Source organism: Diceros bicornis, chromosome 1 (genome assembly GCF_020826845.1).
Source record: "Diceros bicornis minor isolate mBicDic1 chromosome 1, mDicBic1.mat.cur, whole genome shotgun sequence".
Lineage (NCBI taxonomy): Eukaryota > Metazoa > Chordata > Mammalia > Perissodactyla > Rhinocerotidae > Diceros > Diceros bicornis.
This window is the reverse complement of record NC_080740.1, coordinates 2,085,214-2,101,295: the sequence shown is the minus strand read 5'-3', so window position 1 is coordinate 2,101,295 and position 16,082 is coordinate 2,085,214. Positions and strand designations below refer to the sequence as shown.

The 16,082-nt window shown below is 49.7% G+C and overlaps 1 protein-coding gene across 1 annotated transcript in view; it reads right to left on the bottom strand.

Moving 5' to 3' along the window:
- Nucleotides 1-16,082, bottom strand: part of MAP1B (microtubule associated protein 1B) — a 90,183-nt gene that overhangs the window by 19,869 nt on the left and 54,232 nt on the right. Inside the window, exons 3-4 of the mRNA XM_058558781.1 lie at nucleotides 5,819-5,901; nucleotides 2,492-2,632 (exon numbers count right to left, since the gene is read on the bottom strand). Of these exons, the coding sequence (XP_058414764.1) occupies nucleotides 2,492-2,632; nucleotides 5,819-5,901 (224 nt within the window). The remainder of the gene's footprint in view (nucleotides 1-2,491; nucleotides 2,633-5,818; nucleotides 5,902-16,082) is intronic.

Sequence of the window (16,082 nt, the reverse complement as noted above, 5' to 3'; positions counted from 1 at the left end):
ATCACAGCTCTGAAGGGCTGGTCACCACTGGTCTGTCCAGCCATCTTCACCCACTTTGGCTGTGGCACGTACTGTCTCCAAAGTCCACAGCGTCACAGAGATAAAGGCTGAGTGGCTCTGGCTGGGGAAGAGGAAGAGCTAATTTTGCCCCGTGTCCTGCCCCTCATCCTCCTTCCCCAACCCCGACACCACAGATTTAGTCTGTAGGGAAGACTCTAGAGGCCCTTTCCCACATGTGTTGAGCGTGACTTTCTCCTAAGTATTGGCATGGGGGTTATGTGGCAGGCTGAGGAGAACATGGCAGCATCTCCCGCCTTAACGACACCGGCCTGAGTATAATCAAAAGGTGTGCCCTGGGGAACTCACCCCAGTGATTACAAACCCCAGGGAACGTGCCCTTGCTCAGAACTCACCTTCTGCAGTTAAGGCTGTATCTTTTTCTTCTGTAATTAGTGGTAAATTCTAATATATGCACAGACTATTGTGCAAAATTCTACTTCTATGGGCCAGTAAAAATGATGTAAGCAGCAATATTCATAACACTATGCCTTATTTAAAGAGAAGGAACGAGGTATTATTTGGGGTCCAGATGGATGACTTGTGATACCTCCTTATTTAAAGTTCTGGAAATGACAAACCCTTTTCTTTACATAGTCCTCTATTTGGTTTTACTGCAAAAAAGACAAACCAATGACATGGGGGTAGAAACTAACTTTAGAACTGCCCAGGAATGCAGGAGAGGCACGCGTGTGCACACGAATGAGCTGGGAGCTCAGAGCGGAGCTGAGCCTACCAGCGGCCAGTTAACCACCCGCCCGTGTCACTGGGCCACTGGACTGTTTCCAGGCCTCTGCAGCTCTCTCCCTTGCCCAGGCAAGGTGCTGATAGTGTCTGTGACCTCTGAGCTACCAGACAAATGCCCAACTGCCCCCAGGCACAACATGAACCATCTTGCAAAAGGTTCTGACGTAACAGTGATCGCATACAATCTCAGGGCAGCGGGTGGAGTGAGAATCATAGCCCTAGCCTGGGAATTTCCATGCAATTGAACAAGGGTTCGTGGGCTTTACCATGTGTGGGTGCAGTGGACGCAAGAGGAACAAGACATGCAGCCTGAACTCTGGGCGCCTTGGAGGAAGACGGGGCGGAAGCCTTCACTGTGAAGTGGTATAGACGATACCAGCTGGGAGTAAGCCCGGGGGCCTCTTCTCGCTGTGCACAGCCAGAGCTCTCTGCCTCAGGACCGAGATGACATCACAGCTTCTGAGAGCTGAGCTTTCAAACACTAAGTAAAATGTTCCTTTTCACAGTTGTTTATCCCCCTCCAGTGGGTGAGAGTGAAACGTGGTAATGTCATTCGACATTTGTATTTTGACAGAAGCCTCCAGGTGAGCCAAATGAAGCTGGGCAGCGTATTTATAGCTCTCGTCAGCGATGGAGAGCACACCGAGACCTCCCTATGGAGCACAGGGCTCAGGGAGATTAAATGCAGAGAGACAGATGGCCCCTCACAGCACCCCCGAGACTGAGAGGCCGCCATCTCAGGAAGTTCTCAGGAAGGTGGTTTTAAATAGACGTGGTAACTCTTCCTGTCAGCACATCCCTCAACCTTCCCATGAAGAAATCTGCTATCAGCTACGGGCAGCCCCAACCTGCTATGGTGACAGCCCTGCATTGTTTCTGTAACTACTATAAACAAATAAACAAAATGAAAGAGGCACGTTATTTTGGACAGAGAAGTTTTCCAGCCAGGATAAATTCTCAAGTAGAAATAACCAAATGAAAATCTTCCAGCTGATTTTACCAAATACCGCTAACGTCATATAGTTTTCAATACTTCACGTGTATCATCCTTGAATAAGATATATTCATTAGCAATATTAATGAGCCAGCTTGATCCAGCTACTTCACCCATCTTTTTCTTGGGGCACGGATGTGTCCCACGGACGTGCCCCATTTTCCTACATGCTTCCCTTTCTTGAGCCCTCTCTTTCTTGAGTGGTTCAAGTAGCCCAAGTTCAAACATTGGGATCAGGCATTAAAAGTAAGAGAAATTAAAATAATTAGACCAAGAAAAGTAAGGCCAAGTATAGAAAGAGATTCAGGGCAGTTAAATCCTACTAAAAGCCCACAAGATCTTCAGAGTATTCTTTCAGAAAACAGGAAACCTGGGTTTCTTTTGGGCTCTGTCATTTCAAGTTAGCCATCATTTTTGCCATCTGTAAAATGCTGACTGTTCCAATCCCCCTCCATCTGTATCTCCGGCACATTAAGAATGCTTCCAATTAATCATAGATGAGCGCTCTAAACTCCTTCCGTGATGAGCCACAGAACTACGGAGCATCGGAGCCCGCAGCCTTGCTTGTTTCAAAGGAGGTGGCACACTCCCTCCCCTTCTCCTGTCTCCCTGGAGCGCTTTCAAAGAGCAGCCTCCAGCTACAACAATGACCAAGCAACGGGAAAGCCCAGATAATCCAGCATAGGAGCTCACCTCTTGATCGGTGAAAATCTCTATGAAGTTCTGGAAGGAGAAAGAGCCCGACTGCAGAATGAGCTCTCCGGTGTTTTCGAAGCACTGCCCCGTGAGCACGAGCAGCTTGTGTCTGGCGGCGTCAGTGATCATCAAACGCACCTGAAAAGAAGCACAGGGAGCGGATATGAGCTGGGCAGCACCGCCGTCCCCCTCAGGACAGCGCTGGCCCTGGTGGGCTTGGAGTTTATTACCAACAAAATTACTCATTCTCTGGTACGCAGATTCCAGTGGGAGTCGGACAGAGCCAAGGACTGTGGTCATCAGCTGGCCCGTGAATGCCGTTTTCCCAGTCTGGCTATACCCACGACAGCAGCGGTAGCTGACTTTCTGTCCTAGTTTCCTTGTCTTCTTCACAGCCGTCTCCACAGCTGGCAACCATCGTCCCACAGCTGTGTCTGCAAGCAGCAGGCGGTCTGTGGGACTTACGACTATCTCACATGCTGAGTCACCAGACACAGGCCAGGTCCCCCAATGGCTGCCGCAGGGAACACAGGTTTCCACTGGGGTCCCAAGTCAGCCCTCCCATCCAGGGTCCCTTTCCTTCCAAGCCAGACACCAAACACACAGCTCCAAGTGCAGCCTTCAGTGGCATCAGCCAGGTGCTGACCGGGGAACACAAAGGGCTGCCCCGAATGGGACTCTTAAAGAGAATTGTAAATGGTTTGCACAAAAGAACCCTCTGTTCTTTAAGTAGCAGGAAGCCAGCCTGTCTTTCAGCAGAGACACGGCATTCGTTCTGAGCCCCGTGCAGTTCAGCACAAACTGACTGCCAGGCATCGGGCTAGGCACAAAGGGGGGGACACAAACCCACTGCCCCAAGAACCCCACAGTGAATCCAGGAAACACACACGGACCCAGGTAACTGCGCCAGCCCAGCTGTTCCACAGGCAAGCCTGGATTCCTTAAAGAAATTCCGTAGTTTTTCCTTTTCCATTTCTCACAGCTGTTCCAGGCACTTTGCCGGGATAAATATTAATCCTCCAGCTTTTTAAAACTGTATGCACTTCCTGATTCTGTGAGTCACAGAGAGATCGCTAGCCCGTCACTTGCCTCAGCCTGTGCCTTCACGGATTGTCAAACAGGTCCTGCTGATGGGAGCAGACAGAATTGCGATACAAACAGGCGACATAATGACAGCCAGAAAGTGGAAGCAACCCAAATGTCCATCAACTGACGAACGGATAAACTCGATGAGGTCTAGCCATACAATGGAATAGTATTCAGCCATAAAAAGGCACGATGTTCTGATACGTGCACAATGTGGATGACTCTCAAAAATGAAAAGATGCACATGAAAAGATGCTCAACATCACTAATCATCAGGAAAATGCAAATCAAAACAACACTAAGATACCACCTCACGCCTGTTAGAATGGCTATAATCACCAAGACAAAAAACAACCAATGTTGGAGAGGATGTGGAGAAACAGGAACCCTCATACACAGCTGGTGGGAATGCAAATTGGTGCAGCCTCTATGGAAAACGGTATGGAGATTCCTCAAAGAATTAAAAATAGAGATGCCCTATGATCCAGCCATCCCACTACTGGGAATCTATCCAACGCACCTGAAATCAACAATCCAAAGAGGCTTATGCACCCCTATGTTCATTGCAGCATTATTCACCATAGCCAAGAAGTGGAAGCAACCTAAGTGTCCCTCGACAGACGATTGGATTAAGAAAATGTGGTATATATATACAATGGAATACTACTCAGCCATAAAAAAAGACAAAATCGTCCCATTTGCAACAACATGGATGGGCCTGGATGGATGGGCCTGGAGCGTATTATGTTAAGTGAAATAAGCCAGAAAGAGAAAGACAAACACTGTATGATCTCACTCATATGTGGAATATAAACCAACACATGGACAGAGAAAACTGGACTGTGGTTACCAGGGGCAGTGGGGGTGGGGGGTGGGCACAAGGGGTGAAGGGAGTCATATATATGGTGATGGACAAACAAAAATGTACAACCCAAAATTTCACAATGTTAGAAACCATTAAAACATCAATAAAAAAAAAAAGTGATAATCAAAACAAACAAACAAAAAAAAAAACATTATGCTAAGTGAAATAAGCCAGACACAAAAGGCCACAGATTGTATGATTCCATTATCTCAGAATAGGCAAATCCATAGAGGCAAAAAGTAGATTAGTGGTTGCCTGAGGCTGGAGAGAGTGGGGAGTGACTGCTAACGGGTTCAGGGTTTTGGGGGGTGACGGACATGTTCTGGAATCAGATAGTGATGACAGTTGCACGACTTTGTGAATATACTAAAAACCAATGAATTGCACTTTTTCAAACGATAGATTTTATGGTATGTGAATTATATATCTCAATTTTAAAAAACGGGCTACAGTCAAAGAGATGCTCCAAGCGTGGGCAGAAGAGATGCTGCAGAGAATGGAGGCCCCGGGACTGCAGCTACGTTAATGTCCAAGCAGCACTCAATCTCGAAGGTGCCAAACGCAACACAGGGAGTGGGGCATGGAGATGCCTCAACTCCTGTGGCCTGGGTGATCAGGGAGTCCCGGCTCTAGCCAAGTTCTCATCTTACAGGAGGCTCTGAAATCCCCAGCTACTCTCTCCAGCAACCATTTCATATGATGGTAACAATAATGTTAGTGATAAGAACAGCCCACATTTATATTTCAGCTGTAATGTGCCACACTCTCTTCTAAGTATGCGACACTCCTAAGCACAACGCTGAATATGAACATTAGATGTGATCTCCATTTCACAGAGGTGGAGCCTGAGACAGAGATAGGAAGTAACTTGCCTGAGGCTACCAGCTAGTAAGCGGTAGAACCCAGGCAGTCTGGCACCAGAGGCCAAGCTCCTGACCGCCATGCTCTCCTGCCTTTCAACAGTAGTAAGGGGTGGGCAGGATGGCTCTAAAGGGGGCTTGTGTCTCCGATGCTGTTCTTCTCCAAATCTGGGTTCTCCATGTCCCAGCCTGAGGAGTCTATTTCCCCTCCTATCCCCCAGCCAGCCTCCATCCCAGCAGCACACCCTCCAAATATACCCACGATTTCCTCTACAGAATATCACAGTTCTGACTAGCATCTTCCACCCTATCCTCATTGGGAGGGGCAGTGTGGGGTGGTACCGATGCAGAGAACCAGCCACTGAGTGGGGATAAGGAAGCACCCCTGGGGGTGGACCCAGAGCTTCTCTCTCCCAGGCCCCTCTCCCGCCACCTCCCCAGCCCCTCTAGCCCGCTGGGGCTCTGTCCGTTGCATGAGGCCCTGCCCGAGCCCCTGCAGAGCCGAATGCCTACCTCAGTGCTGACCGCTTCATCTGAAGGGTTGATCAGGACCACTGTTTCTAAAATGTCACTTCGGTGATGAAGGATCTTTTGTCCTGCAGGCACAAAAACACAGACAAAAGAGGAGACCCTTAGCTTTTCTGGATTAAAACCCCGCCTGCTTCTGGGAGAGCAGAGTCGGCGCTGCCTCTGATGGCACACACACGGCAGCAGGATTCTCCACACTGTCTTGGGAAATGCGATCGTCGTTACTAAACGAGAGTGTGCGGACCCCAGCAGGCTCCTAGGAGTTGGGTCGGGCGGTCTGGCGTGCCTCGCGCTCTCGCAACCCTCTAGTTTTCACGGTTGGGGACCAGGCTGCCTCTGTACGCGCATGGGGGTTTCATCTGAGACAGGGGTGGGTGCCAGGAAGACTCAACAGGGCTCTTGACATCTCCTTTCTCATGGTAATTGGGGATGTTTCTCCCAATCGGCCTTTCTTCTGGTGAGAACAGCGCTGAGATTAATTAGGAGCCTTATTGTGAAATGAATGACATCCAGAAACCCGGGCTAACAATTAGCCCAACAACCCGAATGGCTGTCTGAGGCAGGCTTACAGTCTGTTGGGGTATTCATTAATTAATTCACTTGCTCATAGAAAAGTGGAGAAACCGTGAGCAAATGAAGAGTGGAGAACAACTCTCCTGCTGGACAGGGTAGCCAAATTGCGCCTAAACACAAGCAAGGCCGATGGAGAACAACAAAGCAAGGAGTTGTGGGGATGAATGAGCCCATGTAAGGAGTGCTGAAATTCTGCAGGGCTTTTGGCTCTGCATCCCTGACTTCCCTCACTTTATAGGTGGTAGGGACATCATGTGACTGAAGTGGACTGAGGCCTATGGATGACCTTCTACAAAGAGTCCCCTCCCTGGACAGAGATGAAGTGAGGAGGCGGATGTGTGGCCAGAGTGGGCAACACATGCTCGGCCGGTCAATGAGGGACAGAGAAGAGGGCTGTTCCCTCAGACAAGTGGAGGGAGACACCTGGCTGGGAGGGTGGACGAGAACATGTCTGCTGCTTGGAAGTGCAATTAAACTTGGGTGCCAGGAGGAAATGGAGTAGAATCTGAGGGAGACAGACACCAAAGGAGAGAATAACCAAAAAGCAACTGTTTTCCAGAAAAATAGTTGGGCAGTTCTTCAAAAAGCTAAAACAAAATTACTCTTTAACCTAGCAACTCCACTTCTAGGTGGATAGAAAGCAGGGACTCAGACAGATCCTCGTACGCCACGTCCACTGCAGCATATTTCACAACAGCCAAAAGGTGGAGACAACCTGAACGTCCACCCGTGGATGAGCAGATCAACAGAATGTGGCCTGTCCACGCAATGGAATCTTATTCAACCACAAAAGAATGAAGTCATGACACACGAATGGAACAACATGGATGAACCTTGAGGACATCATGCTGAGAGAAAGAAGCCACGCACAAAAGGACAAATAGTGTACGATTCCAGTTATATGGAATGTCTGGAATAGGCTATTCATAGAGTCAGAGAGCGGATTAGAGGTTACCAGAGGCTGCTGGGAGAGGGAATGGGGAGTTACTGCTTAATGGGCACAGAGTTTCTGTTTGGGGTGATGAGAAAGTTTTCGAAATAGAGGTGATGTTGCATAACATTTTGAATGTAATTAATGCCACTGAATTGTACATTTAAAAATGGATAAAATGGCAAATTTTATATATATTTTACCAGAACTTAAAAAAGTTAACAATGCTATATACCAAAAAACCGTTGAATAGTACACTTTAGATGGGTGAATTGTATGGTATGTAAATTGTATCTCAGTAAAGAGGTTAAAAAAAAGACAGAAGCCCAGGGTGCACAGCTTAGTCAGGGCTTTCTTCCTTTATTCACCGAGAACCGGAAGCACTGCAGAGACAGCAACATGTTGAAGTACTTACCCCCGGCACATCATCAAGCCTGTTCTCCATCGTCTTATCTTTCCTAACAGCTAATGTTTACCAGTAAACCCACATTAGACATGGAAGAAGCCCAAACTCTACAGAACAGTGTGGGGCACCCCCTCCTCCCTGGACTAATTCTTTTGACGCCGGAAGAGCTCCATGACATAGGTACTATGATGGTCCCTTGTGCTGTGAGGACAACGAAGTCTACAGAGAGAATTAACCCGCCCAAGGTCATATAGCCAGCAGCGTTCGAGCCAGGACTTGGACCCAGGTCGCCCAGCTCTAGAGTCCCCTGCCTCGCTGCCCCATGGTGCTGGTAACTGGGACTAGGATTTGGGAAAACAGACACGGCACAGACATTGAGCGCCAGGAAGAGCGAGGGGAAATCCAGAGGAATAAAATCAGAGATGGGCTTAAAGAAGCCAGAAAGCATTAGAAGAATATTAGCAAAGAGGGAAAAAAAGCCAAGGTGGGCGAACACCCACATAAAACAGGGTAAAATTAACAGAAGGTGTGTGACACTTTACTCCCGATGCCTGAAAAAATGAAGAGACTCCAAAACAGAAAACATCCCACAGTCTGAGCAGGCGAAGGCCTGAGCCTCGAGAAAGATAATTGCACTAAGCCGAGGGAAAGCACGCTCGCTACTCCAAGTGCCAAAGCCAGTCATTTGCTGGGCGCTGCTTTTTGGCTTTGTTGTTTTGCTGTTGACAACCATGTGCGTTTAAAAGCTCAAGCAAAAGCACGTCAAACTGAACAAGCAAATGATAAAATGACAATTAGCAAAGTACAGAAAACCGTCTCCTTTCTAGGTCCTCCCGTCCATGGCCTCCTTGAAACAAAGACTTCAGGAGCTTCAAAGGCACTGAGTGGACACAAAATTAGTGAAAGCACAAGACCACGGAGAAGTGAGTGTCATTTCCAGGGTCACACTACTGAGGTGACTGTTTCCAGCACCCAAAGCCCTGGGCAGCATAATGCCACGGCAGCACCATAGGCATGACCATGTTCTGTAGGAAACCCCAAAAGTAGACTTAAGCAAGGGACATAGGAGTGGCTCTCTCCTCGAGAGATGGTGAAGGAACCAGAGCCCTCCCATCCTGTCTGCACGAAGCCCCCGCCCTGCTACCTGCGCCCTTCCAGACGCACGGCTAAGCAACCACAGCCCAGCCCGCCGAGCTGTGCCCGCCCAGCACCCGCCCAGCACCCCCCCAGCACGCCCTTCCTGCTCCGAGGCGCTCCCTGGCAGGGGGCTTCTTACCAGCCACGAGAAGTTCCCTTCCTCTCTGGCTTCATCACTTGCCAACAAAACAGATGCCATGTGACAGCTGCCGTTTACCTCTACCCCTTCCAAGTCAATTTTCAGACCTGTTTGCTCAGGAATTCAACTAAAGATGTTCTTTCTGTCCATCTTTGGAAATACTGACAGCCACGGCACAAGACGTACACCAAGATGCCATGGCTGCTCCTTCCACAAAAAGCCTTTTTATAGGATTGGATTTGAACGAAGGAGGGGATTTAAAGGGAAAGAGAGAAGCCTCAAGCTCTTGTCACCGCCAGACTGTTGGCCAGATTCTCGTCCCAGACAACGTCACCAGGGGCTGCCTTCCTGGCATCTGGCAAACCCAGGGCCTGAGTGCAGTGCCCCCAACCCCCACATCCTTGGAGGGTGCCAGCTCTCCTGACGGCAGGCAGGCGGCTCTCGGCTGCTGGGACGCTCACAAAGTTGCATATTTGGGGAATGTTTCACACTGGGAAACGGGCCAGGCATTCTGAAGGATAGGCCACCACCCTCCCCTGCAGAGGTCTCGTTCAGTTGCTTCAGAAAAGAAGCTCCCAGGAAAGGAAGACACCATGGCTGCAGCCTTTCTCTCTACCATTGTGGGTCTGCGTTCTCCAGAAACAGCTCCCAGGGAGACCACTCGGCCACCTGGGTGGACGGTTGACTCGCCTAAGTGTTGGTCCGAGGGAAGCAAAAGCAGAGGCTTGAGATGGAATGATGGTGTCACTTATTCCTCCAATAAGACACAATCTTTGAGGGCGTCCCCACAAAACAGTGTAATTGTGAAGGCTCCACCCCCGGGGGATGGGGTATGACACTGTTGTGTGACAACAAACGGTTCTGCTCCACCTGAGAATCAAGAGGATGGCCAGGGACCCCCTGAAGCAGCAGGGTGCTTGCAGACAAGTGTCCACTCCCAAAGGCCATGCCTGTGGCTCAGATAAGCCCATATTCTTCAGTTATTTCCGGGACTTTTGTCGGTGACTGAGAATCTGACAGATTAATTCAAGCTATGTGTCTCTTAAGGTTGGGCTGTCTTAGTAGTTTATGGTTCACTACATGCAGGGGACCGAAATCTCTGAAAGTAAAATGTTATTTTCTAGGTATATAATCTGTAGGATGCTTAGGGTCTCTTCTCCACAGTTTAACATTCATCTAAACAAGCACACACACAGCCTTTCTCCTGGTTTTGGAAGAGGCTGACCACGGCTGAACTCAGACACCCACTATCGAGGCACAGCCACAAGCAAACCCCATCAAACTCGGAACCTTCTGTCTCGCACAGCTGACCCTTCCCTCCCAAACACATCCCACACATTGGCCCAGAACACAGTGGCCTAGGAGGCTATAACATCTCTGCTGGGAGCAGAGCAAGGTCTCAGCCTAGGCAGGCAGCTGCTTCATGAAACAGCCTCACGCAAGTGACAGAATGCTGGACCCAAAGTCACAGCAGCGCCCAGGGGTGGGGGACCTTTGATGAAAACAATAACTAGTGATGCTGAAACCTTTAAGTTGTCTTTAAGTGGACGATAACTCTCTATGTCTCGAGGATGAGTTTTAATTTCCATTTCCATTAATGATCACAACCCAGAAGCTTCTTTCTACAACTTCCTTTTCCTAAAAATGAACACTTTGCAAGCACAGTCTAGAAACAGAAACTGAAGAATAAAGAAAGCTTTCAATATCTATTCAGTATAGAAGGGAGAAGATGAGGAGGATCCTGAATCGCTGATACGAATGGACGGGTAACCACGTAGGAGCGTCAGGGCCAGGGTTCCAGAAGGAGAGAGCCCTCGGGCCCACCCAGCTCTGCCCCGGCTCCACCAGCTCCCATTGCTGCCCCATCATCACCCACCAATGCCACCCACCGGCCCCTCCCCCAGGAGAAAACCAGTGGATGCTTTTTGGAAAAGGAATTTGATATTGTGCTTCAGCACTAGGAAAAACTTCCAACGTGGAGAAGCACAAACTTAGAGAGGGTTACAGAAGATTCTAGAGTTAGAAAGGGAAATGCATGTGCTAAAGGAGGCCTGGGATTACTTACCTAAAAGTTAGGCTGGTAGGTCAAGAAAAGGCCAGCAGCACCAACTGACTTGACGTTCAAGTCTGTTGGAGGGAGGGAGGGAGGAGGAGAAAGGAAGGAGTGCAGAAAACACTCCCCAGGGAACATTTAGCAAAATGGATGGAAGCAGGAGAGGAAAGGCACTCACTGCAGGAACCACAGGTTCTGCACCAACGAACCTCCTGGCAGCTTTTGATAATAGGTTTTTGTTTGGAATAACGTCCAGGCCTCCCTCCTGCAGGAACCCACATAATGACGTAGAGCAGAGGTGCTAGGAGACAGGAGAAGTCTGCGGAGAAAGGAGCTGGCGCGGAGAAGGGGAGACTAGCGAGTCTTCTTTTCCCCCAGCGCCCCTGCAGAGGTCCTCTCTACCCCCTCAACTCACGCTGGGCACAGGGCGGCAGGCCCAGCCCCAACCCAGCAGGAAGACAGCAGCACAAGGCTTGTCCTGGAGCCTTCGTGGGTTCTCCCATGCTCCTTCTACCCCACCTCATCCTTTCTAACCAGGAAAACAGAGGGAGAGGGGGGTGAGCATGGGTTATGTGGTAACAGTGCTTCTGCAAGGCCACAACCCACAGATGTCTTTCCCAGGAGCCCAGGGGAGGGCCCAGGAGGAGGGCTGAGGAGCCCAGCCCACCAAAGCCTCCTCCTTGTTCCCTGGAACAAGAATCACCTCCGACCTGAGGGAGAACGTGACCACGAGGCAGGCTGGACAACTCAGCCCCTTGCCCCAGTCACTGAGGCCACTTGAAAACACAGAGAGGCTGGCAGACTTGGTATCTCCTGATTACACTGTCCCCAAAGATCAACAGGTCAGCACAGAACACGGAGAGCCAGCCGTCCCCTACAGGTCCCCTCCCCGGGAGGGAGTTTGATTCCTGGGTCCTCACGCAAAATCAACCCATTGGTCTTTCACATAACTTCGCTCTTGCAGCTCTTGGCCTGAGGCGGGGAAAAGGACCCTCCCTAGGCTGGGTGTCCAGGCCCTTAGGGAACGTGGGTGGAAGGACAGCAGAAGCAGAACCCAGCCCTGGGTGCTGGTCTTCAGTTCACACACTTGTTGCAGCACCCTCCATACGCTTCCTGCTATCCTGTCTGAATCAAAAAACACCCAAACACGAGGCGAACGCACAGAAGTGAGAGCACCTAACTGATCACCAGAGCTCGCTGCAGGAACACAGCAGCAAACCCTCAGGTGTGCACCGTGCTTTAGAGTTTTCAAAACATCTTGTCCTTCAGGTGGTGCCTGGGTTGATCCTTGGAACATTCCTGTGAAGTGGGGGGTGGGGGGCAAAATCATTATCCCCTCTTCATGGACCAAAGACCCCAGGCTCACAGTGGGACAGCGGGACTAGGCCCCGTGTGGCACTCCACTCGGCCCCTCGGCCACGCCGTGACACTACTCTTTTCTCCGTCTTGTCCTGGCCCACCCTTGTCCAAAATGAAAGTTTGCAAGTTGTGATGTCAAGATCGTCCTTGGTAAGAGGTGAACGTGCAGCCTGGGTCAGCCACTGGTCAGCCGGCTGCTGAAGCCCCACTGGGCAGGCGGCACACCGGCCTCCCACACGCACCCGAGGCCAAGCCTCTCTTTGTTTCTGCGAACAATCCGAGCCCAGTTCTCTCCCACCTTTCCCCTGATAGCCCTGGAAACAGCCTTTCTTTTCTGTTGGAAATGAATTTTTTTGTTTCTGCATTTGTTTCATCTCTGATTACGTTCCTGCGTGTCACAACGCTCACCAAATTCTCAGTGTTTGCTAAGAGAATAAGAACTCAAATCCATTATGAACAAGTTCAGGAGACTTCATAAATAATTTTTTTTAATTTAAATAAGTTGATCATTGCTTGGGAGTTAGACAACTTTTAGAAAAAATTTACCTTAGATACCTTTTGTGTTACAGAGAATTTAGTTATTACAGAATTTGAGTCTATACCCATTTTTCTCTATATTTCCTGGACTTAAGTATTTTTCTCTTTTGTTGTCATCTGTTTTGGTTTGGTTTTTCATGTGTCTGCTGGTCCTGCACCCCATCCTTCACTTGGGTTCTCTGCCATCTTCTGCTTTGTGTTTCCCTGACCTTTAAATGTCTGGTAAAGCACACAACCCAGCCCCCCAGACACCTGCGGTTCCCTCCTTGTTCTAAACAGGCCCCCTGCCCGCAGGTGCAGGCCCGCCTTGCTCCAGGTGGCAGAGGGGGGCCTCATTGTTCATTTCACACGCCTTCTCATTCCAGCTGCTCCCACTAGGAGCAGACTGTGGGGGAGTGAGAGGCCAGGTGACCATGGGTCCCAACCTCTTGCAGGGTTCCTGTTCCATCCTCTTTCCAAACCCTCTCCTCCGGGTTTTTCTCCTACCTAATCCCATTCTCTCAGGCTCTCTTTTTCCCTCTTCTCTCTCCTTTCTTAAGGATCTCAGGGCAGAGGGATGAGAATCCAGGCCTAAGGTTAGAAGTGGGAGGAAGGCATTTGTTTCCTTTTTCTTTGTCTCTATTTTGTGCCCTGGCTGAAAGAAGAAGAAATAAATATCATAGATGGTGCCGATGAAAGTCTGGCTCCCTGGAGAACGCCTAAGGAGAACCAGCAGCACCGACGTCGCACCAGCTGGGGTGAAAGATAACCTGAAGTTGTTTCTTCAACAATGTACAGATGCTACAGACTAAAAGAAAAGGCACACCTAGTGAAGGGCGGGGTATGAACCCGTCCAGGGCTCGTCAGAAAGAGGCCCACATCTGTCTAGTACTCAGCCTCTCACAAGGCACCTCCCTCTGCATTCAAGCACTTAAACCTCGAGGGTGGTGTCCCCAGCCCATGAACCGGATCCTCCGGGCTAAGGCAGGGTCCTGTTCTCTAAATAAAACCTGCTTCGGACAAAGAAAAATACTTATGCTCCTGGTGCCAGAGAAAGGAGTCCCTTCCTCTGCCTTTAAGATGAGGAGTCCAGCAGCCACGTAGGGAACCTCCTACCGGGAGCCTCACGAGAAGAACTTGCCCCTCCCGGGAAATGGATCAGAACGTCCTCATCTCACATATGGGGGACCAGAAGGAGCCCTGGTGACAAGCCCCTCCCTCCCTCCCCACAGAGAAAGGGAAAGCCAAACTCAGGGGCGAACAGTGACTGGTCGCAGGTGACTGACCGCAGCATTTTTACGGCTGCCAAAGGCAACTCCTACGCATACGGTGGACAGTTCCACTTGGGGTAGGTGCTGGACCAGTAAGGACAGCACCCATCATTTGTGACCCACGTCATGGTTTATAAAATCTTTTTAACTGCATGTTACCTCATTAGTGCATCACAAAGATCAACTGTTATAATTATTCCTTTTTTACCAATGGGGAAATCAAAGCTGCTGGGACAGGTTGATTGAATAAGCGTTAGCTGTCTTGTCCAGTATCGCAGAGATAAAACAAGCTGTTACCTAGCTTTTAAATCTGGCCAATCCGAATCCCGACCCCCTGTCTTGCCCCTGCCCTTCACTGCTTCCCAGAGCGTTTGAGGAATTTACAAGGTCCAAATTCTTACTTTTTAAAAATATGGTTCATCCGAGATACATTTTACCTAGTATATTATAGAACACTCCCAGCGTTTAGGGTATAGACTGCGGAATTATTTTTCTTTTGAGGGATACCTGCCACATGCCAGGTACCCTGCCAAATGTTAGGTTAAACTGTGAGATTGCCAGAATCAGCTATTTTTTACCTCAAAAATGGCCCTTTCCTATTGTTCAACAATTAGACCTGACTTTCTTGAGCTTAGAGTAAGTTTCAAGGAACGTTTTTTTCTTTGTAAGCGATGTTGTGTTCCCTGTGTAAGACAATGTGAATTACTTAGGGCACAGTTTTCTGGAGTTTAATTCAGGCAAATCAGTGCCACCTTCATAAACCAGCATGGCGGCGACGCCGTCCCTGTCTTAAAGGGAAGATGGTTTAATGGGGAGACTTGGACCTGTGATGGTCCCTAATTTGGGAAACATAAGTCAGAAGTCGTGCCTGATACACAGCAGGAGCTCAAGCAATATTTGATAAAGGAATGAATAATAAAAATGAATAATAAGATATACTGAACACCTGCCCTGGGTCAGGCACTGACCTCAGCTCTTCCTGTGTGGTCACCGCGTTGAATCTGCACGTAACCCTCGGAGGAAGGCACTGTTCCCCGTTTACAGATGAGGACAATGAGGCACAGTGCAGCTAAGCAACAGCGCGAGGGACCACGTCATGGAGCAGGATGGACACTCGGGCGGCCAAGGTCCAGAGCCCAGGCTCTTAGCTAAAACGCTGTTTTAAAGGGGCAGAAGGCAGACAGATGAGCGTGAGTTTGGTTTGGGGTGCGCTGCGTTTGAGGTCCCAGGGGAGCTCCAGGTGGCTCCGTCCAGCGGGCAGGCAGGAATGTGGATCTGATGCTCAGGTGACAGGCAGGGCGGGAAGCACAGATCTGGGAGAAAGCAGCATACTTTAGGTGATACTCTTGGGGAACACAGAAAGAGCCTCTTGCTGAGAACAGTCTGGGGAAACGCCACTATTTAAAGGGTGGGCAAAAGCAGGGAAAAGCGGGTGAAAGGGACGGAGAAAAGCACAGGGCACAAGATGGCACCGCACCGTCTCTGCTCACCTCCACCCAGCCCCAAGGTGCCCAGTGCCTGCAGAGCCGTCCCGACTCGCAAACACAGAGGACAGGTGAGGCAGAATATTCCAGACATTAAATAATCCAATAATAGTCACACCTGCTTTTCAAACTCAGCCCCAAACACGCCCACTCTGGCCTGCACATCCACTGCCAGGAGGCACTGCTTCGCCCATGGCCATGGCTCCACCTTCTGTCTGGGAGACACCTGCCCGGTGGAGGGAAAGATTGCAGGCTGGCAGTTCTCAGAATGTTAACAGTCCCCACAGTCACCTGAGGAGCTCACTAAGAATGCAGATTTCATGGCCCACCCTCAGACCGTCCGATTCAGGAGGGACTCTGCATTTCTGGAATCTCTCAGG